Genomic DNA, 22,627 nt, shown 5'->3' with positions numbered 1-22,627 from the left:
TATGTTTCAGACGGCAAATTATAGAAAAAACGCAATTTTCAGCCTTCTTTTAAAGGATTTTTTTTTTCTTAATCCTGGGTCTTATTTTTGTATATCATTCTCATTGAATGATATAACATGAACTCCCCATCTTCATACCTGAGGGACACAGTGACTCAACAACACACAGCATTAGAGATGACCATTAGCCATATTATCTACACTGTTTATTTAAAAGAAAAAGGCAAGTTAAAGCAACGTTATTTAACTTTTTAATTACAGCTTCAACAATCATTTTAATGGCACAGTGTCTTGTAATAGGGTGAATGGTATTACAGCCACTCTGCCCATATTTGTTTCTGCACATATAACTTGAGTGAGAGGGTAGGATCACAGCGTAACATACATGTTTACATTAAGATCCAAGATTTGAAGTTGTAATATTGTTATGATATGATGGGTTTTGTTTGTAGTAGTAGTAAATAGTTCTGTATTCCAACAGTAATTGAGTGTTTGGTCAGTAATCCATGTCTCTCCTCCCCCTGCTCATACAGTAAACTTTATCCAATCAGGACAGAGAACTCTATAATGAGGCGGTCCTGTGTGCCTGTGAAAGCGTAGAGAGCGGGATCCTCCTGTTTGCTGCTATTTCTGACAATTACTGCTGGGGGTTCATGTGGTGATGTAGAGAGATGGGAGGGGGTTGCTAACTGCAAAATAGACAGGAAAAACAATGACACACAGCAGCTTTAAACTGCCGTTGTTCCAGAATTTGTTCATATTTTACCATCAATTAAAAGATTATCATGGTGTGTGTTGACTGTGTTCACTTATGTTTTAAGTAGTCTATTTAGTTACTCTGGGCACTATATTTTAAAATGCGTAGTTGTATCAACATTGGTGTTGCTTGACCAAGTGGACACTGTAGTAAAGTGGGTTTGAAACCTCTGGTGAAGTCACTGTGATGATTTAAGCAATGAGAATGGTTAGAAAATGTCCCAACCAATAGGAAATATGGCCAAAAAGTAGAAAAATGGGGAGTAGGTTGAAAAAAATAAATTAGTTTCTGTTTCTTTTACTTCACTAATTAATGAGAAACAAACACACCAGAAGCTTGTCTCTTGGTTGAAGGATTGCTGCTCATCATGGCATGTAGTATATAAAGTGAGGCAGTACATTTCCTAAGAAACTAGGATATTAAATGTGTCTTTAGCACTGCTGTATTTAGAAAACACTAAACTGAACTATTGTCTCCTCCAGGCCTTGCAGGCCCCTGCCTGCCATGAGAACATGGTGAAGGTTGGAGGCTACATTCTGGGAGAGTTTGGTAACCTTATTGCTGGTGATCCACGCTCCAGGTATGTTGGTTTTTGGCTGCTAGGGCACCAAGGTAAAAGTTGAAACCATAAAAGTTAACTTTGCTGTCCTGTCATCCAGCCCCCTGGTCCAGTTCAACCTTCTGCACTCCAAGTTCCATCTGTGTTCCGTGCCCACTCGTGCCCTTCTGCTGTCAGCCTACATCAAGTTTATCAACCTGTTCCCAGAGACCAAGGCCACCATCCAAGAGGTTTTGCGCTGCGATAGCCAGATCCGCAACTCAGACGTGGAGCTGCAGCAGCGTGCTGTCGAGTATCTGAAGCTCTCTTCCATTGCTAGCACTGATGTCCTGGTTAGTTTTGAGCCTACTAGACCAAACTCAACACAGGTTGAGTAATTAATACGCAAATATAATTTGTTGGGAGAACTAATTTACATAGAATACATTTCCAGTACACTGCCTCCAGATGTGGACACAGACAGAAGCCCTGCAGTTATGTTCTTGTTGAACATGATGTCCAGAAACTGTGTTGTCTGTCAGATGTTGGCAGCTCTTTCTGTCCAAACCCACAGCATGAGTGTCTCTCTGTTGCTTTAGGCCACTGTCTTGGAGGAGATGCCTCCTTTCCCAGAGAGGGAGTCGTCAATCCTGGCTAAGCTGAAGAAGAAGAAGGGGCCTGGTGCTGTGTCTGTGACAGAGCTCGAAGACAGCAAAAGGGAGGGTGGGGAGTTAAATGGAGGGGGCGACCGGGGGCAAGACACAGCAACCATGGCTGCCTCCAATGCTGTAAGCAGACTCTGTATTCACAAACAAACAGAATTGCTGGGCTGCCTTTATGCATACCAGCAGCTGTAACAAAAGTACTGATTTTTTGTGGCCCTACTGCAAATTTCATTTGTTTTCCAGTCCACCCCATCTCCATCAGCAGACCTCCTTGGGATTCGTTCTGCAGCTCCGATTGGTGCTGCTCCGGCCAGCGCTGGCAGCCTATTGGTAGATGTGTTCTCTGAGGCAGGGCCTGCCGCACCTTCTGCTGCTGTGAATGACGACGGCTTCCTAAGGTAAAAAGTAATCTCTTAATTAGCAGATGTAGGAATCCACCATAACCTGAGACTGCCTAGCTGCCAGAGGAAAGAGACTGACTTTGCAACAGCAGTACTGTAGAAATGAAATACAAAGACAAAATCAAGTCCTGCCTTAGACTTATGCATCTATGAAATGAGAAGAGTAAGGAAAACAAAAGAAGTAAATCAAACATTTTTGGGCTCAAGTGCAACCATAAAAACGTCAGTTTGTGACTTTATTGACCAGGTGAGCTCAATTTCTACAAAGGATGTCTCAGTACACTTTTTTTGACCCCAAACCTGATCAGAGTCTTTTAAACATTTGGTATCTTTTAGGGGTGTAATGATACACAGAAGTCACAGTTTGGCTCATAGCCTGGTTAAGTATGAGTGGTACAACAGGGGAAAAACCCCAAATCCATTAGAATATGTTTACACAAACTGTACATCTAATCCAATATTTGATTAAAGCTATATCTGATTGTGACACATTGAAATAACACCTGTAGCCTACCTAATCTCACAAACCTTATTTTTCACAAGCTACTTGATCCAAATACTAACAGTCCTGGCTCAAAACTATTTTCCAATGATATGATATGAATGTAAGATTACTAGGAGGATGCCACTCCTGAAATTGACATGCACTGCTCTTTGCTGAGAGGTACAGTTGGAGACTGTGAATTTTGTAAACCTTACTGTCTGAACTCAGAGCTTGGAATGTTAAACATTGTTTGGCTACACTCGTGACTACACTTTTCCCTGTGGGGGAATACTGCATTGTAGAGCCGCTGTGGTAAAGGAGCGCCACACTGCAGCAGCAAGCTAAGCCATTACCAATCAATTAGAACAATTACTTGATCAGCCCTGATACCTATCTTATTTCTACTGTATTGCTCCCTACTCAATGCGTTTACATGCACTCAAGTAACCAGGTTACTCAATAAACCTGAGTGGTGGGGTGTCAGAGCAGATTGACTGCGTAGGCAAGGATGGACGGACGGACGGACGGACAGACAAACAGATGTACACAAATGTGTAAAACATTTAACAAAGCCAAATTCTTAGTGGTTATTTAGACTTCTAGAGGCTACTTTGTTAGTTTCTTTTTCAGACAGACTTTAGATGGAACAATTTTAAATACTTGGATGCATTGCTTTGTGTAATAATTTCTTCTTTCATCCAAACTCCAAAATTCAAATCCATTCAAACAAAGGCGACTAATGCTGGACTGGGCAAAACTGGTCTTGGACCTTAATGGGGAAGCACCATGAATTCTAATGTTTAATTTTTATGTTTCCTGTCTAAAACTGTTTATTGTAAATAGTTGTGGGGTTTGTTGTGTGCTTGCACTAAGCAGCTACTGTAAATGTAATGTGTCCATGCTGGTTGTTGCTCAGTTGGCTTTGTCTTTCTTTGCTTTATCTTTGTCTGATATGGACCTGTCAACCTGGAGACGTGTAGCGGATACTGCATGCTTTTTAAAAATATAGTAACAGTGCTGGCACAAGGCAAACTATGTTGAAGCTCATTGTTTAGGTCAGTATTTAGGTTATTGTTTGACATGCCAAGTTCAGGATAAACTGTGATTGTATAATTAAGTATGTTTATGTGCAGCAAGCTTTAGCTGACAGGTTACTACAACATACCTCTAAGAGATGTCATCAAACTTGCAATAATGGTAGTGCAACTTCAAATTTGACCAGAAATGTAGTGTCTAAATCCATTTGCCTCTATCCTGTATTTTCCTGTTAGGAAACCATGTTAAGAAATGTATTGATTATTGTATTGGCTAATACATTTAAAACAATGTCAGACAAGTAAAATTAGATGTGTTTAGTGGGTGTATGTTTTTTTTGTTTTTTTTTTGTTATTACTATGTTACTTACTTATCTTCTAGCAATAAAAAAAGGTATTCTGTCAAAAGACAAAAATAGTATGGCTACATAATTGCTTATGCAGCCTAGAGGCATACTTATCATACTGAATGATATAATATAATTAAATTGAATTCCACCTGCTGGCACATTCTTTTTCTCCAATAAGCAAAGGGCCACAAGTTGCAACTGAACCTGAGTCCCTTCTGAGGGCTCACACACACTACCAAATGAGCAACCAGGGCACACAAATAGTTAATCAAATTTTAACTTAGTTGCTACCTACGCTTTCAGTCAGTCAGCCAGCGATTTCTCGCCCACCTTCCTCTTGGATTTATTATCAACAATTTTCCCTTTTTTGTGATTAAATGTTTAAATTCTTTGTAAGTTTGCATTGTTGCATGGTTGTAAACATTGCTGCTCGCTCTGTAACACTGTTTTTGCCATGGTGGATTGGTTTGATCTGTGTCTGACCTCATAGGCTGCTTGTGAATAGCATGAACACACAATGACTACTTGAACCTGTGTTAAATTAGTCTGGTTGTGTGAACTTGGATTGGCCATTATGGAACCGCATTACCCCCAACTGATTTGTTAGGTTCATTCAAGTCAGGCGTTGGACTCTCCACTTTTTCTAGCGTGCTTTATGGAACAGGCCCCCTGGTATCCTGTCTGCTGTAAGACTGAAAGGAGGGAAACACGGTCAGTTTGTGTTGGCTTGGCATAGGCTGTTCCAAGGCAAACTGAAGGGTCGAACATGAAAGCAAAAGGAGACAGTGTAGAGTTTTCTTCACGGTTGGCAGGTCTGCTACACTTGTCTGTTATTTTTATCTTGCTGTGTATGTGACTGTCTTTCGTCTTTTTCTCTCCTTCCCTTTTCTCCATTTCCCCTCTGTTTGTGTGCGTTTGGGTGCGTGTGTGCATATTGTGTGTTTTGATTTGAATGTGTGTCTGTCTCTACCGTGATTGGACACTGACAGAGATCTGGAACAGCCCACCGAGACCTCTGATTCCCTATTGGTGGAGGGTTCTGGTGACTTGGAGTAAGGGCCCAGTAGTAAACTACAGAATCAGCTAGAAAAACACAAATATGGCATCTCCACATAGATTTTCTAGAACAGCCTTTTTATCTTAAATTGAACATGTCATTGGTAATATACTTTACACTAAGTGGGTAGCTTGATGCAGATGAGCCATTTATCTTTACACAAAAGCACCTAACTTGCTCTATATATACATCAATGCCTTTTTAACAATTTTGGAACTGAAACCTGAATACAATCACTGATGAAATGAATACAGTAGAATAAGGCAGAACTACTACCAATAAATTTGCCCTGTTGTTTGTTTTTTTGTATAATATATAAAGCCAGACAACAATACAACACACATTTCTTGGATAGAAAATATATCAAGCATACTCACAACTTACATGTGTGAAAAGAGTGCAGTGGGGTGAAAATGGGAGCTGACAGATGTCATTGGAGTTAAACAAGCAAGTGTGACAGCATATCCACTGCCATCCATAGCTGATTGTGACCAGCTTGCGGTCACACTAATGTTAAGTAGTCTGCGCTGCTAAAGTTTACCAATCACACCATCTGAAGAGAAGGATTCTTCTGCCTCTTGTATGGAGCAGCTGAAAGGCACTGACAATGACAAAGTAAATTACGTTGCCAGATTGGTGTGAGCAGTATAAATGGCAAACTGGACATAAAAGCCATGATTATGGATTTAGCAATACAGATTTGTTTACTTAGGAATACTTTTGAACATCACATAAAGGGCACTGCATGTGCACATTTGCACGAAATAGAAACAGGCAGCACTGCAGAGGTGTGACTAACTGAACGGAAAACTCAAGTTCCAATGCCAGTTGGAGAAAGGACTGGCTTAACCATATTTCAAAAAGAAAAACTACCATGCAAACACATTTTTCCTCACTAGCCAGGTTTCCTCTCAAATGTAGTGCACATTTTAACAGAATTTTCAGGAAACCAGCAATAGGAAATGCAAAAAAATCTGTGTTTCTATTAACTACTGTTAGGTCAATACTAATACAAACTGAGCAACATAAAAAGCTGGTTGAACTAATTTTCAGTCTGCAATTTAAACCGTTGTTGAAGAGGTGTTCCATTCAATATTTTGAGGAAGGTTACAACCTCCTCATAGCTCCATACAGGGTAACACTTAATTTTTACAGGTCCAGAAAATTCATGCATTTCATTTAATGTAGGTAGTAATAACCAGATAACATATTTGAAATTTCTCTGAAATTACCCCAACATGGTTTAATAATAATATTCTATTACTTTCCATTAAGAAGTTAATAAATAGCTGGTATTTATTTTCAACACATTTTGAGGAAGCTTCCTACTACTGTACTGTCTGACTTCCCCTCAGCATGCCATTAAGTTGAAGTGAGTTGTTACAGCTTAATTCCCAACTATTTTCTGCCTAATTACTGCAGGTCAGTAAATTGAAGTGCATTTTTTTAGTGTTTTCCATCAGCTGCTATTTTTAGTCTGTGCACTGGAAGAGAAGCTTCAGTGGCCATGTAAGTCACATGCTTTTGTATGTCATGATTTATTTGCTAAGACTGTTTCCATTGCACTTTGTTGATTTAGCTTTTCAGTACACCAACCTTATGTACCTGCCAAACATAAAAACCTTTCAGCAATATGTCAAGTTTTTTCAAATTTTCTGCATCTCTACTTTTTGCTTTAGTTTTTTGATGCACCAATTGAAAATGCAGATAAAAAGGTGGATAGAAACACACCTACTGACTAGTAACTATACTTAGGACCGAACATCACGCATGGTCTAATTGTGAATCTACGTAAGCTCATTGTAATAGTTCAACAAATGTAATACCAAGCTGCGACCTTAAAACCCAAGGCAAAATCTCTTTGCTGTACTGTTCCTGTTGTAAAGTGGAGTAAATGTTGTGTACACACACACACTTTTCTCACCCAAAATGTTCATTGCATCAAGCTTTACGTGTAGACTATGTATGTGCTTCTTAACATGTACAGTGTCTGAAGTAGAGTGCAGTCTGTAGGCATTTGGACAGTGAATAATTTTCAGTTGTTTTGGCTCTATACTATAGCAGTTTTCTAACAGGCATTCAATGAACCACTTTCTAATGTGAGAGTGCCGCCTTGACAGTGTTTCCCACAGAATGGCTGAGACTTGAGAATGAGACTCAAAAATCTACTTTGTGCAGAATAGCTTAAAGAAATTGCACATGCCTTTCTGTTTTCTCTGTACCAGCAACCATATCTGTTTTCTTCTTCAGAAGTAAGTTTTTTATAAAGTCAACCAAAAACACACCTCCTGTCTAGGATTTTTTCACCTGCGATTCCATTGTCACAACCACAGGTCAGCCGCATGTAGAGGAAGCTGCTTGTTATTTATGTAGCCGATCAAAACCAACGTACACCAAACAGCATCGCAACAGATTAAAAAAAATAAAAGTAGCCTATAAAATGCTTAAATGGGTCGGCAAATATACCTGGGCGGCCCACCCAAGTAAACTGTATGTATGGGAAGTGTCTTGAGGGCTTCAGAATTCTTGCTGCATGTAATTAGTTCTAATTGTGGCCCATTGTATTTTTTTGCCTCATTTATAGAATACTGCAGTAGGGCAATGGCATATTTACCCAGTATGAAAACAAGCACTGCCAAATCAAAGCTCAAAGTATGACCTTTGGCCTAACAGCTGTATTTTCAATCTTATTCAGTATGCTTGAGTATAGAACCAAAACAATAGAAAATGTCAAAATACATACAGTACAGACTGCATTGGATCTGTATTTGTTACACGGAAAATCAGAAACCTTTCATGGTGTAATGTTATCATTTTAATATAAACTGCTCTTACTAACCTCTGCATTTTTATCTTTTTATCCTTCTTTCTTCTTCTCTCATGTTTCTCTTAACCAATCTAAATCATACCGTGGCTGTGCCCTGTGTTGAATTGTTGGCTTTTTCATCTTCCATTTCTGCTCTACTCCTTTTTTGTCCTGCTGCCTACATATCTGTATCCATCCCTCCTCTGTCCTGTGGGCTCTCTTCATCCCTGCGCTGTCCTGTGGTCTCTCAGCTCTGCTCCTCCCTCTGAGGATCCTGCTCCTCCTCTGTCTGAGGCAGACGAACTTCTGAACAAGTAAGGTCTTTCTCTGTGTGTAAGCTTTGTCATGTGTCAAGAAAGAGAAGCACTTTCAGTAAACTGGGAATAAGCACCATCCACTGCTTTAAGTTTTTGTGGTGTGCAGCCATCTGACGAACATAGTCCTGTAATAACTTGGGTGATGGTTTCCTGTTTTTGATAAAAGCTTTCACATAAGAGAAGCTGCAAAAATCCACCATTTTTGCCTCCTCTGTTAGCCATGTTGTTTACATAGTTGGACTCTCTGAAACTCTGAAATAAGTTATTAAAGAAATTAATAAAATATTCTATATGCTTAGTTCAAAAGTGATTCATTGTATTGATCAATTATGTTTTGTTTGATGAAAAAACCTGCCTTTTAACAGGCAGCCCAGGACTCTAGGTGGGCAGACATGGGAGAGAAAGAGTGAGAGAAAAACACTGTTATTTTTCCATTTTTGTTCTTGTTGTAATTTATTCTCACTTTGTTTGCAGGAAAGTCGATCATACAAATTTATAACACAACCTTTAATACGACCTCCTTTCTCACCAAAAAAATAACTAATTTAGAAGCATTTTGTTATGCTGCTGTACAACTCAATGAGAGTTTTCAGCATTTAGCCTATCAAAAACATTCTCTTTGTGTCACATAAATTAATGTAATTAGATGTAAATGAAAAAGATGATGAGAAATAGAAAATCAATAAAATATAGAAAACCTTAAGTTGCTGTGACGCCCTCCTACTTGGCTTTCTTGTCCGTTGTGCTCCAGAATCTCCATTAACATGTCGTGCACAGTGGAATGTCCCCTGTCCATTCATGCCATTTTTCTCTTTGGGTGAACAGCTCTCTCTCTGCCGTGAGTCTCATATCCGTCTCATCTCCGGCTTCCGCAGCAGGCCTATATATCTGTTGCTGTGCTTGTTTAACATCCACATCAAAGTAGCGGTCTTTATATCTGGGATTCAGTGATGTTGCGGTGCAGTGTTTCTTTACTAATAACGCCATCTTTGTTGTTTTAACACAATGGTCTGTGTCCGCGTCCACTTAAAAGACGTCTCAGTTCTCTCACCAAGGAGATCACGCCAGAACAGGCCACTGGATTGTCTTGCAGACTGCAATTCGCTGATCTTTCTCCAAGACAGTAGCCTATAATACTCCCACACAGCCGTCATTTTCTTTTACTTTTGTTTGAAATCAAACCACATGTACATACAGCACGTGCACACAGCATGTTGCCAGAATTGTGGAGAAAAAAATGGCTGCGGTTCACTGTGTGTGTGTGTGTGTGTGTGTGTGTGTGTGTGTGTGTGTGTGTGTGTGTGTGTGTGTGTGTGTGTGTGTGTGTGTGTGTGTGTGTGTGTGTGTGTGTGTGTGTGTGTGTGTAGCCAGCGCAAAATGAATAGTTAACGTCGGCCAATGATATCGATGAAGGCCATCTTTTTTTTTTCTTTTTTTTAATTTTTTTTTTTTTTTCTTCTTCTATGCCTTTTTATTTTAGTCCTATGATGAAGGCCATCTTATGTTATTTGCCGATAAGCTGATGTCAATCAACCACACGCATATCAGCAGATACCCATGTTAGGCTGATAAATCAGTGCATCCCTTCTAGTTTTTCAGGACGATGGATGGATGGTTCTTGGACAGCAGCTTCTTGCATGTTTATGCTTAATTAATGACGAACACTGGGGGGGAGTGAGTTCTTAAAACAGCGCTGTGGAAAAGTTGCAGACAATCTGTCATTTATACCACTCAGTACCTTAGACCTACCTAGAAACACTAACAAAGACTGTACTGGAAAATAACTGATATGAAATGTTGTATTCAATGTTGTATTCAGTTCAGTGTTTTGACTTACCCTTTAAACACTTTCATGCTATAGGTTTGTGTGCAAGAACAACGGGGTTCTCTTTGAGAATCAGCTGCTACAGATTGGCATCAAGTCAGAGTATCGTCAGAATCTGGGTAAGTTGTCTTCACAGAAAAGCAGCTGTGGCTTGGCGGGTTTTATTTGCACATGGGCATCTTTTGGCATAAGTTGTTACTGAGGCCCATTTCCAATCAAAATTTCAATTAAATTTCTTTCCCAATACAAGCTTACAATGACATTAAAAGAGCAGGCACTCAGCCACGGTTCTGACCAATCTCCCTCCCTCTTGCAGTCCAGCAGACCACCACAGCCAAGAAAATTTCTGTTAACGTAACTGACATTATTATTTCCTAACTTTATGTTCAGTAATTGTCTGGCGTTAATGGATTGACATTGTATTTTTCTTGCAGTTGGTTTGTAAAAACAAACAGCCAGCACAGAGCTGATACAGCAGTTTGTGAGCCATAGTTTCCTCACCAGTAAACACACCACCTGGCTGTCGCATCTGCAGTGTCTTTGGGCTCGTAAATGAAGCAGATGGACAGCTGGCCTGCTTGCTGCACCTAACGTGCCTAGAGACACTCTTGCAGTGAAAAGTGGCTCCAGAAAATAAGTAAAGAGATCAGTGTGAAGAGGTTCAGTGTTACTACAGCTCAATCGCCCCCAAAAAACGGAAATGAACAGAGCGTCTGTGTGAGATAACAGTTTGAGTTAAGCATTGAGAACTAAGCCGACCAATCAGAGGAGGAGGCGGAGTAGGGTGGGTCTTACGAGAATGAGTCTGTCTTCTTGAGCAGTATGACTGCACCCTCTGCTGTTTAAACAGAACAGTACAATGACAAGGAGAGATAGTAGAATGCATACATACCGATTTCCCTTGTTAGCTTTAACCACATAATAGGTTGGTGGTTATAGTCACAGTCCCACAACAGTATCGCAGCATTATTTTATCGTGAAATTCGGTATATCGTTACATCTGTAATCATATGTGAATGTTCCTGTTTACGTTGGAGAAGAGTAGAGCATACCAAAGCTTGCCAGTGTATTTATATCCTCCTCCAGGTGTTATGCCTGCCTTGATCACAGTCCCACAGTTACACATTCAAACACATTTACCGTAATTTCCGAACTATAAGCCGCTACTTTTTTCACACGCTTTGAACCCTGCGGCCTAAACAATGATGCGGCTAATCTATAGATTTTTATGGGCTAACGGCCTCCAGGGGGCGCTCTAGCAGGAAGCGCAAGAGCGAGACAGACAGGTGAAAGAGATGATGCACCGAGGAAGACGCTAGACGCTAGTTAGACGCTAGTTAGACGCTAGTTAGACGCTAGCAACAACGAAAGAGAGACTGAGAAAGTGTGTGACGAAGTCATTCTGAGGCTGTTCAACTCTGACACTGAAGAAGACGACTTCAGTGGTTTTGGTGCACAGGAGGAAGATGAAGATAGCGATCAATGACTTTTCTGGTAGGCTGGTTATTTTTTTAACCAGCCGTGTTACTGCCGTTTTACTGCTGTGTTACTGCCGTGTTACAGGCACTGTTCGAAAAAAAGCATTTATTTAATTAAAAATTTAAAAAATCTTTCTGTGTACCATCTTTCTGTGTAAATATGTCAAGTTACAACGTGGACACCTGCGGCTTATAGACAAGTGCGGCCTATATATGTACAATTTTTTTTTTCTTTTTAAATTTAGTTGGTGCGGCTTATATTCAGTTGCGCTCAATTGTCCGGAAATTACGGTAGTCACCATAGCTTTTGCTTCTTTATGCGCATATTTCATCCAGTCTTATTACATACAGTATTTAGATGGTTTTGATTTCGAACCAAACATGATATCTTTTTTGTATTATGCAACAACTCGAAATGCTATGAGCTGGAATCAGGTAGAACATTTTGATCCCAACCCATAGGTTGACGCCACAAATACCTCAAAATCCAGGGGACAGAATTTCACCAATGTTGGTGTCTATGTTCTGGGGGCAAGTATTAACCAAAATCTGAAGCGCCATATTAATTGGTGCATAAAAGTGTCGCCTATCACATATTCACTGAATAACACTTTGAGCAATTCTGATGAATTCACTGGAAACCTCCTGCGCACTGTCCTGACATTCTGTTTGTTTCTATTTGTTGCCATATGGATGTGACAGGATATTTTGATACCTTTACTATTTATTGAGTATTCTATAAACTACAAGCCAAGTAAATTTCTTAAATCTTTAACAATTGTATATGTCTATCTCAGGGAGAATGTACTTATTCTACGGTAACAAGACGTCGGTGCAGTTTGCCAGCTTCACCACCACAGTCAGCTGTCCTGGGGAGCTGCAGTCTCATATCCTTTCTGTGAAGTTATGTTTCAGTATGTTTAGAAACCACCAAAGCTTCAAATCAGATAACTGGGACACAGCATGGTATTTAGCCATTATAAGGTCTCTCTGGGTTCAAAGTAGAGCCTGGCTCTAAGGTCACACTAGCTCATTGCAAGTATGTCAGTAGTACAGTATATATCAGCCAATGAATGACAAGAAAGTGAGATAAAGAAGATACACTATATGGGCAAAAGTTTTGGGACACACCTCTTAATCATTGAATTCAGGTGTTTCATTCAGTCCCATTGCCACAGGTTATACAGTCAAGCACCTAGCAATGCAGTCTGCCTTTACAAACATTTGTGAAAGAGGTCATTCTAAAGAGCTCACTGAATTCAAGGGTGGTACTGCAATAGGATGCCACTGTTGCAACAAGTCAGTCCATAAAATGTCTTCCCTTATAGAGCCAGGTCCCTGAGTACAGAGGCGCATAGTGTGTAAAAGCTGCCAACACTCTGCTGACTCAATAACTGCAGAGTTCCAAACAACCTCTGGCATTAACATCAGCACCAAAACTCTGAGAGCTTCATGGCGTAGTTTCCATGACTGAGCAGCTGCATGCAAGCCTTACATCACCAAGCACAATGCCAAGCGTTGGATGGATGGGTGTAAAGCATGCCACCACTGGACGCTGGAGCAGTGAAAATGTATTCTGTCGAGTGACGAATCGTGCTTCTCTAACTGGTGGTCTGATGGACGAGTCTGGGTTTGGCAAATGCCAGGAGAACATTACCTGCCTGACTGCAGTGGGCCAACTGTAAAGTTTGTGTGGAGAAGAGATAATGCTATGGGGTTGTTTTTTGGGGTTGGTCGGGGCCTAGGCCAAACCCATAGCATTAGACCCAGTGAAGGGAAATCTTAATGCTTCAGCTTACCAAGACATATTAGACAATTCTGTGCTTCCATCTATTTGGGAACAATTTGGGGAAGGCACATTTCTGTTCCAGCATGACTGTGCCCAAGTGTACAAAGCAAGGTCCATAAAGGCATAGTTGGATGAGTTTGGTGTGGAAGAACTTGACTGGCCCACACAGAGCCCTGACCTCAACCCCATTGAAGACCTTTGGGATGAACTAGAACAGAGATTGCAAGCCAGACCCTCTCATCCAACATCAGTGTCTGACCTCACAAATGCTCTTCTGGATGAATTAGTAAAAATTCCCACAGACACACTCCAAAGACTTGTAGAAAGCCTTCCCAGTAGCATGGAAGCTGTTATAGCTGCAAAGGGGGGACCAACTCCATAATAACGCCTATAGATTTAGAATGGGATGTCATTAAAGCTCCTGTAGGTGTAATGTGTAGGTGGTCCAGTAGTTTTGTCCATATAGTGTATGTTTTGAAACAGTGTTATTCTTGAACTTAAAAATGCCCTGTCCAGTGTCTTGGTCAAAATTGTTTATTTACAAAAATCTTATAAAGATTTTTGATTTATATTACTGCTCAATTTTAGCAGCTTGTCTGTATAACTCACTTCTCACCTTGTCCTCTTTACACATAATAATGGAGGCAACTACATTTATTTTTAAACACTGTTGATCCTTGCTGCCATCCATGACAAAGTTTTATCAGTGGAAGTCTTGCTTCACTGTTACTTGGCACTTCTATTATGAGGATTGATAAAGTTCAGCTTGCTTTGGCAGATGATGTGCACTGTTTTCAAAAAAGCTAGTTAAATAGAGGAATCTACAATTCAAATAATCAGTGGTGGAAAACACGAAAGAAAAAACATGTCTGTTTTTCACAATTGTATTATACCGGGGAATACAAAATGGAGGACTAAATATTGTAACTGTGCAATCAACTGCTTATAGCTGTCTATGTATGTTAAAATTCATGTAGATTATATTAATCATTGTAATGCTACCTTATAACTACACTGTCACTGTGAGGTGTGAGCACTACTCACAGTTGGAGGTGTTTGGAAGTCAGTGTGTGTGATGTCTTGATGGTCCTTGACAACAGGCCACAGCTCAATGTTCAGACCAAACCAGTGGAACCACTGGTAGAGGGTGGAGCCCAGATCCAACAGGTCCTCAACATAGAGTGTCTGACTGACTTTTCTGATGCCCCACTGCTCAACATCAAGTTCAGGTAAATTCACTAAAAAATATAAATCAAGACTCATGAATTAGTAGATAAATAGTAGGTAAATAGATTAGTTTGATGAAGTAACTTGAAAAATTGTTTTTTTTGTCACTACATGGATTCTCAAGTAGGATTGCTCAAGGGCTACCATTCTAAACTTTGATCTTGATTCAAGTACTCAAGTTTAGAAGAATATATAGTCGTGGTCAAAACTTTACATACACTTGTAAAGAGCATGTATATCATGGCAGTCTTGAGTTCCAGTGATTTCAACAACTCATTTTTCTGAGATGGAATGAATGGAACACAAACTACTTTGTCACGAAAAACATTCATTAAGTTTGATTCAATAATTAATTAATTATAGGTCTTCTGAAAATGTGACCAAATCTGCTGGGTCAAAAATATATATACAGTAATCCTAATATTTGGTTACATGGCCATTTTCACCTCGAATAGGTGCTTTTGAATGCCATCCACAAGCTTTTGTTAGTCCTCTGGCTACATTTTTAACCACTCCTCTTGACAGAATCGGTTCTGTTCAACAAAATTTTTTGGCTTCCTGGCACAAACTTGTTTCTTCAGCACAGTCCACATGTTCTTGATGGGTTCAAGTCAGGACTTTCGGAAATCCATTCCAAAACCTTAATTCCAGCCTAATTTAGCCATTCCTTTATCACATTTGATCCAGATTTGGTATCATTGTCCTGTTTAAACACCCATCCTTCTTCATTATACCATTTACTTTCTTTAAAACACCAGATCCTCTGGCAGCAAAACAGTGCTACAGCACAATATTACAACCACCATGCCTTTTTAAACTTTTTGACCACGGCTGTAACACCACTTTCTCTTTCAACAAAAAAACGTGGTTGTTAAATGTTTCCTAAACACAAGCACCTGTACTCTGTCTAGGTGGTCCACAAGTAGATTTGGTAAAATATCATGTTTTGAAATTAAGTGTTTCTCAAACTGTCTGTGACACAGAGCGACTCCAAAGTCTTAAGTGAGAATGATAGGTATGGTGTTTTTAATATTAGATCAACTTAATTAAGACGTAAATTCAGACATTATTATTTGAAATGGTTGTTTTCTTATGTTGTCAGGCTTCAGCGATATAACCGAACGTTTTGTGACCATTTTGCGACACTGCCAGCACAATATATTTACGCTCGTATTACAATTTATGACAGAAATGATCAGCAGTTGACCATTATTTCAGACTAAAATTCTCCATGTCCTGATGTCTCCATTCTTCCCATTAGGACAGCAGAGACAATGATGAGTGAGTAGGCTAGGCTATTTTGCAAGACAGTCATCTAATTGGGCTATAATTCATATATTGTTGAAGTAGGATGATTGTTTTTGGAGATGTTGGGAAGTTAACTCTAGGTGGTTTGTGGGGTTTTAATTTTATTGGTTAAATAGGTCTTGTTTGAGAAACACTGGTTTAGATAAAACAAAATCAGGACCTGATTTATGGAGTAAGTCAACTAAATTAGAAAAGAGAGGGAGAGCAACTGATGCCTCTGTGAACGTGCACAGATCTTTGGTGAGTTCATGATGGTTCAGTATTTTCAACTTGCTGCAGTGGCTTACTGTATGACTGTGGTAGCCACAGACACTGCAGTGAGGAAAACGATACAGGAGCTGATTTTAGTGGTATCCACGTTCCCTGAATGATGCATTATAGAACTGGCATAGAAGACACAGCAGTGAGGAGAAACAATCTGTAACCAACATCAGCTTCAAAGTCTGATTATCATATTATAATTCACTGCTCAAAAATTTAAGGGGCTGTGAGCACAGGTCACACTGGAGGACGTCTGTCCCTCATGCCACCCTCATAGAGTCTGTTTTTGACAGTTTGGTAAGTAACATGCACACCAGTAGCCTGCTGGAGGTCATTTTGTAGGGCTCTGGCAGTGCTCCTTCTGTTCCTCCTCGCACAAAGGAGCAGAAACCAGTTTCCTTTTTGGGGGTTGTCTTTCTTTTGCCTTTCCATTGCACCTGTTGTCACTTTCATTTGAACCAAAGCAGGAGAAATTGATTCACAATCACTTGTTCTTCCTAAATGGACAGATTGAAATCCCTGAAGTTTAACTGACTTGGTGTCATACTGTGACGATGAAGTGTCTCCTTAATTTTTTAGAGCGGTGTACTGTGTTATTATTACAATAGACAACATTTATGTGGTTAGTTAGAAATTACATCATATTGCTAACCATTTCCTGTATTTTAAGCTACAACCCACTCTGTTGTAGACCGTTGTATAGACCATGTGTGTGTATGTATGTGTGTGTGTACTTAAGATATGGTGGAGCTCTGCAGAACCTGACCCTCAAGCTGCCTGTCACCATCAACAAGTTCTTCCAGCCAACTGAGATGACATCCCATGACTTCTTCCAGCGATGGAAACAGCTGAGCCAGTAAGTGTTGTGGGTTTTGTCATTGCATTTAGATTCCCTGTAAGGCTCAAGTCTCCTGTCTCCTCTTCTTAGGCCACAGCAAGAAGCACAAAAGATATTCAAGGCCAACAACAGCATGGACACTGAAGTACTAAAGGCTAAGGTACGTCTACATTTAACTGCTTATTCTCTTGATTGCAACCTTTTAGTGTCACTAAGCTCCTGATGTTTATCAGTCTCTACAATATAAGCTGGAACTGCCTGTGTGCTAACACTTCAGCACACTTGGCTAAAACCAGATTTGTTTGTGATGTGAAAGTTTACATTTACATTTTAATCTTTCTTAATCTATCTTTCTTTCTTTTTTTCGGCCAAGGAAAAAAAGAGAAAAGATGTTAACTTGGCTAAAGCAATGCTGATAATGCTGTCTTTTCATTCAAAGTTAAAAATAAACTAACAAAAGCTGTTCTTATACTGTTGTGATATGTTGTGTGTAGCTACTGGGACTAGGAACGGCCCTGCTGGACAACGTTGATCCAAATCCAGAGAACTATGTGTGTGCTGGAGTTATCCAGACCAAGAGCCAGCAGGTTGGCTGTCTGCTAAGACTCGAGCCAAATGCCCAGGCACAGGTACAACACACAGACTCACTGAAAAGTTACTGCTAAAAGTTTGGAATGGATGAATAACTATGGCTCAGTGTCCCCCTACTTAGTAAATATTGAAATATAAATCAATCAATACATGTAGACCAGTTTTGGTTCCTTACACATACCTGAATGAAGTGGCTGTTGAATGTGATTCAGTGTGGTCTGATTGAAGTGGAGGTGGGCATTCTCATTCTGAGAATGCAGCAGAGGCCCACCTGCTTCTCAGTAACCAAGACCTAACCGAAGACTACAGTAAAGCCAGGTCAATATTAATATAAGTGTCATCAGGACGAAGGTCCTTTTGTATTGCAAGCTGGTCTTGTTTTCCCAAATTTTGGACCACAATGAAGAAACAAAGCCAGGAATTATTTCTTTTTATTTCTAGGCTTTACACGATCAGGATTTTTGGGGCCGATCACCGATTAGTGAGTTTAAATAAACCGATCACCAATCACCGATCCAATCACGTGAGGGAGCAATATGTGTATTTAAATAACTTGTTAATTTACTGTATATACTTATGTACTGTTTACTGAGTATCAACAAAAGTATTCTCAAGCATTTTTGCCAATGTTTAACAATCTTTGCCATGCCCCAAACTGACAGAGATGCAAGGGTAAAACATCAATGACCTCTAGAGGGCATTCAAGGACTGGCCAGACATAAGTTCAAAGTTCAGTCAGGTCAAACCAAAATAACTTGAGACAGAAATAATGGGCGCAACAACTTACTGTAATTAAATTACTTTACAGTAACAAGTAAATACTGCAAATAAAGGGCAGTAATGCTGCCTCAAACATTCATATAACTCCATGAAATTAACAGGAAGGACTGTCTTCTTTCAAGAGGCTCTCGACGTGCGAATACACATCCCGGTGTAGCTCATTTAGACCAGTATCGCCACAGTATGTGTGCCCTGGGAGGAGGTAGCGTGGATCAAAGTATGCCAGCAAACGTTGAAATGCGGGGTTCTCCACTATAATAAATGGCAGGTTGGCCAGCACGATAAACTCCATAAGTTTCCTTGTGCCACCCCTTGCCTTCTCACTGTCACGGCTATACGGACGGGTACTGCCTAAAGTAGTTTGCTTTAGCATCCGTTTCGGTGTTTGTTTTTCTTTTTCCACACTCCGTATCTTGAACTCGGCATGCTCCTCCTTGTGTTCCTTATCCAGGTGCCTGATTAAATTTGTCGTGTTGAAACATTTTGAGATGCTCCCCCACGAGGTACTCTAGTGTTGCACAGATTGTAAATAGCTTGAGTTGTATCTGTCTCATTCACTTTGAAGAAGTCCCACACCACTGACATGTTTGTTTGAATCTGACAAACATGTCGGTGATGTGGAACTTCTTCGGAGTAAATGAGACAGACAAAACACAAGCCATATACAATCTATGCAACCGGAGCATCTGCAAAAAGTTTCAACACGACAATGACGTCACTGATCGGATCAGTGAATTACGACATTACAGCCGATCTCACAAATTGCATAAAATGCAAAATATCGGCCGATCTGATATAGCCGATCAGATCGGCGGAAAGCCTAGTTATTTCTGGTTATTTGTGTGCTTGCTGCGGTAGTCGGTGTATCGGTGTTTGAACATTCACCGTATCGTTATTTGCCCACTGCCCCCACCATCATTATGCCTATTAATCAATACCTAATTGGATGATGTGCGTTAGAAATACAAACTCATCTGCTCTGTAGTGCCAGCAGCTGAGTTGTAGTAGAGTAGCAGGAGTGACATTTGAGAGTTGACTGACAAGTGATGGTAGAGGATTTGTTGTCAAAGTGAAAAAGAAAAGTGTTTATTTGGCAATATTTCTGATTTAAACTCTGTGGTAACGGGCAACCTGATAATGTTAATGAGGTAAAAGGAGTTGGATACCTTAGTGAGAATCTGAAGCTATGCAGCCTGTCACCTGCAGTTCTTCATGTAACAACTCCTGTAGACACATCTATGATGAACGATAGCGGAAACTCACTTAATACAATACATATCCTGTGACTGCCGTACTTCAAAATAAAAGTCAACATGCGTTTTGCCAATTTAATGCTTTTGTTATGAAGCTGCAGCAGTAGGAAATGTTCAGTTTTCAGTAAGTTAACACAGTGCATATTCATATATTTGGCTTGGAATGAATGGCTCTCCTAACTCCTGTATTTGTGTTTGTTGACAGATGTACCGTTTGACTCTGCGCTGCAGCAAGGACTCTGTGTCCAGGCGTCTATGCGAGCTGCTGGCCGAACAGTTCTAGAGTACAAACCTCTACCATGACCAGTACTCCCACCATCCCCACCAGCGACTTCTCCCTCCAGCCCTCCTGCCACACTTCTCCTCCTCCCTCCAAAAAAGAGTCTTTGAGTAAAAAAAGTTGTAACCTACATAAGGGAAAAAGTAGCCACTGCTAGCAGCAGCGGCAATATTATTGTCATTGTTCTTGTCCCATATTCTGATTCCAGTTCATCTTAATTAACATGATGCTACATTCTTAAATTTGTTGGTGTGTGTGTGTGTGTGTGTGTGTGTGTGTGTGTGTGTGTGTGTGTGTGTGTGTGTGTGTGTGTGTGTGTGTGTGTGTGTGTGTGTGTGTGTGTGTGTGTGTGTGTGTGTGTGTGTGTGTGTGTGTGTGTGTGTGTCCCCTATGGTTGTGATGGGGTCCCATTCTGCTCCTACCTGACTCCTCTGAATTACTGATGCTGTGTGTGTGAGAGAGAGAGAGATTTTATTTGAATTGGTAGAACATTCCTGAAAGTAAAATTGTCAAAGCTGTTTATAGCACTCATCCCCTCCCTACACATATACATACACACACACACACACACACGTGTATAGCCTCCATGATTCCTTGCGGTTCTGGTGGAACCGACTGATGAAGTATGGCCTGATGGTCCAGTACTCAGATCTCTGCCGCTTCTATCAAGCATTCCCAGTGAAAATGCACTGCATTGGGATCCTCTTCAAGGCCCTCCAGTATAAACCTCCTTACTGTATCTGTATGATTTGACTTTCCTGAAGCCCTGTAAGAAGCCCTTAATTTCAATGAACTCATACACTCATTTATATTATTGATGTGTATGTAAATATGTGCAGTGTATTACTTTATTGCTTTCTAAGTCATTCTCATCTCACTTGTTTGGAACACCTGTGATTTTCTAACCCAAGCCGCCTGAGTAGGAGGATGGCAGTCTTTCAGACCCGTTGAGTCTATCTCATCCAGTGACGGAGAGATGGTTTCAACTGCTAGCCATTGAAAAGCTTACAGGAAGCATCTATGAAATCTGTAGAGGTGGGCAAGTTGTACACTTTAGAAACCTTGATGTACACTTGGCAAGCCAACCATACAGCTGTAGCTTTTCTTTTGTAAAACTGGAACATTCTTTTTGAAAACACTGGTGATAAAACATAAATTTTACCTTTGTGCAGTGTGTCCAAGTAAGTTTTTTAAGTCCATCATTTTTCAAGGACAGGAAAGGTTGAGATTTATGCTTTATTATAAGCATTTCCAAGCAGCATGCTTAACATTTACATATGAGAAAACTTCAGTAATGAGGACTTATAAATCTATCTGATTAAGTTCCCAACCTTTGATAAAGACCAGTACAAAGCTGCTTCCCGTAGTTTTTCAATGGGAAGCACCTACATATTAAAGGCATCATGGCTGCAGAGGATGCTGCTACTGGCTTAGGTTGCTGTACCACTGTCTATATAGAGTTCTATTGATTTTCTTTCTGGAGATGTGCACAGCCTTAGCTATGTTTAGGATATTGCGTAAATAGAAAATCCATAATCGTCTAAAGGATTAAACCATTTTGTATCAGACAGTGAAGCTCTGACAATTGCTGCTGCAGCAGCTAAATCCAGCACCAACATATATGTATGATCTCATTCCATCCCAGGCTGACCAGAGTCTGATATACATATGTACACATTTATATTCCTGCTCCTCCTAAGCCTTTACAGAAGAGATCAATGCCAACAAGACTGAATCACACACAACCACTACACTAAATATTTAGAAAACAAAGCATTTTAAGGTAGTTTGAAATCACTAACTCTTCCCAGGCTTCCTCACACACAAGTGCTGATGTCATGGAAGAGAACAGGATGTATGACTAAAGATGTCCATTACAACTACAGGGGACTTGGTAAATACATATATACCGAGTGTGGGTGTGGTTGTAAGCAGGAAAAAAAGAGCCTAAATACATTTCTAATACATGGTCACATTAGATTCTGTGGCTGCACAGCAATCACAGGACATTGAAGTTGATAGTGGAAAATGTAGTCATTTTGTCATTCTGTGAGTGTGTGTATGTGAGTTTGTGTTTGTCCATGCAGTATCCACTAGCTAATGCAGCCTCATGTATCGGTGTTAAAACATGTCCAATACCTGTGTTAGAATTAAGATTTACTCTGTAATGGAAAAATGTGAAAGTAAAACTATGCCATATATCGAACATGACGCCTCCTGTCTTTTGTCACAGGGATACATGATGATAGTGGCTTTTTCCTGTGCAGCACATGTACAGTAGGTGTCAACAGGATTGAATGTTATGGGAGAGGATCAAAGGTAACTTGAAAAACAGGTCCTGAATGTGGAGGTTCTTAGAGTTGGCAGAAATGGTCTGGAAAAGTCAAATTTTCAGAGTTCTGGGGTGTGTACAGGGGGACTCTGTGCTTGCAGTGGTGGGACTGTGTTGTCTTTGTAGGCTTGTGTTCTCCAATGACCAAATGATATGATCACTTATATTGTTTATAACCACAGTAATGGGCTGTGCCTTCAACTTCTACATCGGTCACTTTAAGCCCTGTGTAGGCTGATAGTACTACAAAATTGGA

The 22,627-nt window shown here is 40.2% G+C and overlaps 1 protein-coding gene across 2 annotated transcripts in view; it reads left to right on the top strand.

Annotated features, from left to right (window-relative positions):
- ap2a1 (adaptor related protein complex 2 subunit alpha 1) overlaps window positions 1-22,245 on the top strand; it is a 38,841-nt gene extending 16,596 nt beyond the window's left edge. The window contains exons 10-22 of one of the 2 annotated variants that reach the window (XM_073462702.1): window positions 1,240-1,337; window positions 1,417-1,648; window positions 1,895-2,083; window positions 2,204-2,358; window positions 5,219-5,281; window positions 8,344-8,406; window positions 10,271-10,353; window positions 12,510-12,594; window positions 14,602-14,730; window positions 17,037-17,153; window positions 17,226-17,295; window positions 17,630-17,764; window positions 19,965-22,245. In XM_073462702.1, coding sequence (XP_073318803.1) covers window positions 1,240-1,337; window positions 1,417-1,648; window positions 1,895-2,083; window positions 2,204-2,358; window positions 5,219-5,281; window positions 8,344-8,406; window positions 10,271-10,353; window positions 12,510-12,594; window positions 14,602-14,730; window positions 17,037-17,153; window positions 17,226-17,295; window positions 17,630-17,764; window positions 19,965-20,042 — 1,497 coding nt within the window. In that variant the 3' untranslated portion in view covers window positions 20,043-22,245. The remainder of the gene's footprint in view (window positions 1-1,239; window positions 1,338-1,416; window positions 1,649-1,894; window positions 2,084-2,203; window positions 2,359-5,218; window positions 5,282-8,343; window positions 8,407-10,270; window positions 10,354-12,509; window positions 12,595-14,601; window positions 14,731-17,036; window positions 17,154-17,225; window positions 17,296-17,629; window positions 17,765-19,964) is intronic. The other variant, XM_073462703.1, reaches the window with a different exon arrangement.
- The last annotated feature ends 382 nt before the right edge of the window (window positions 22,246-22,627 follow it).

Source organism: Pagrus major, chromosome 24 (genome assembly GCF_040436345.1).
Source record: "Pagrus major chromosome 24, Pma_NU_1.0".
NCBI lineage: Eukaryota > Metazoa > Chordata > Actinopteri > Spariformes > Sparidae > Pagrus > Pagrus major.
The sequence above is the reverse complement of the archived record's forward strand: the minus strand, read 5'-3'. Positions and strand labels throughout refer to the sequence as shown.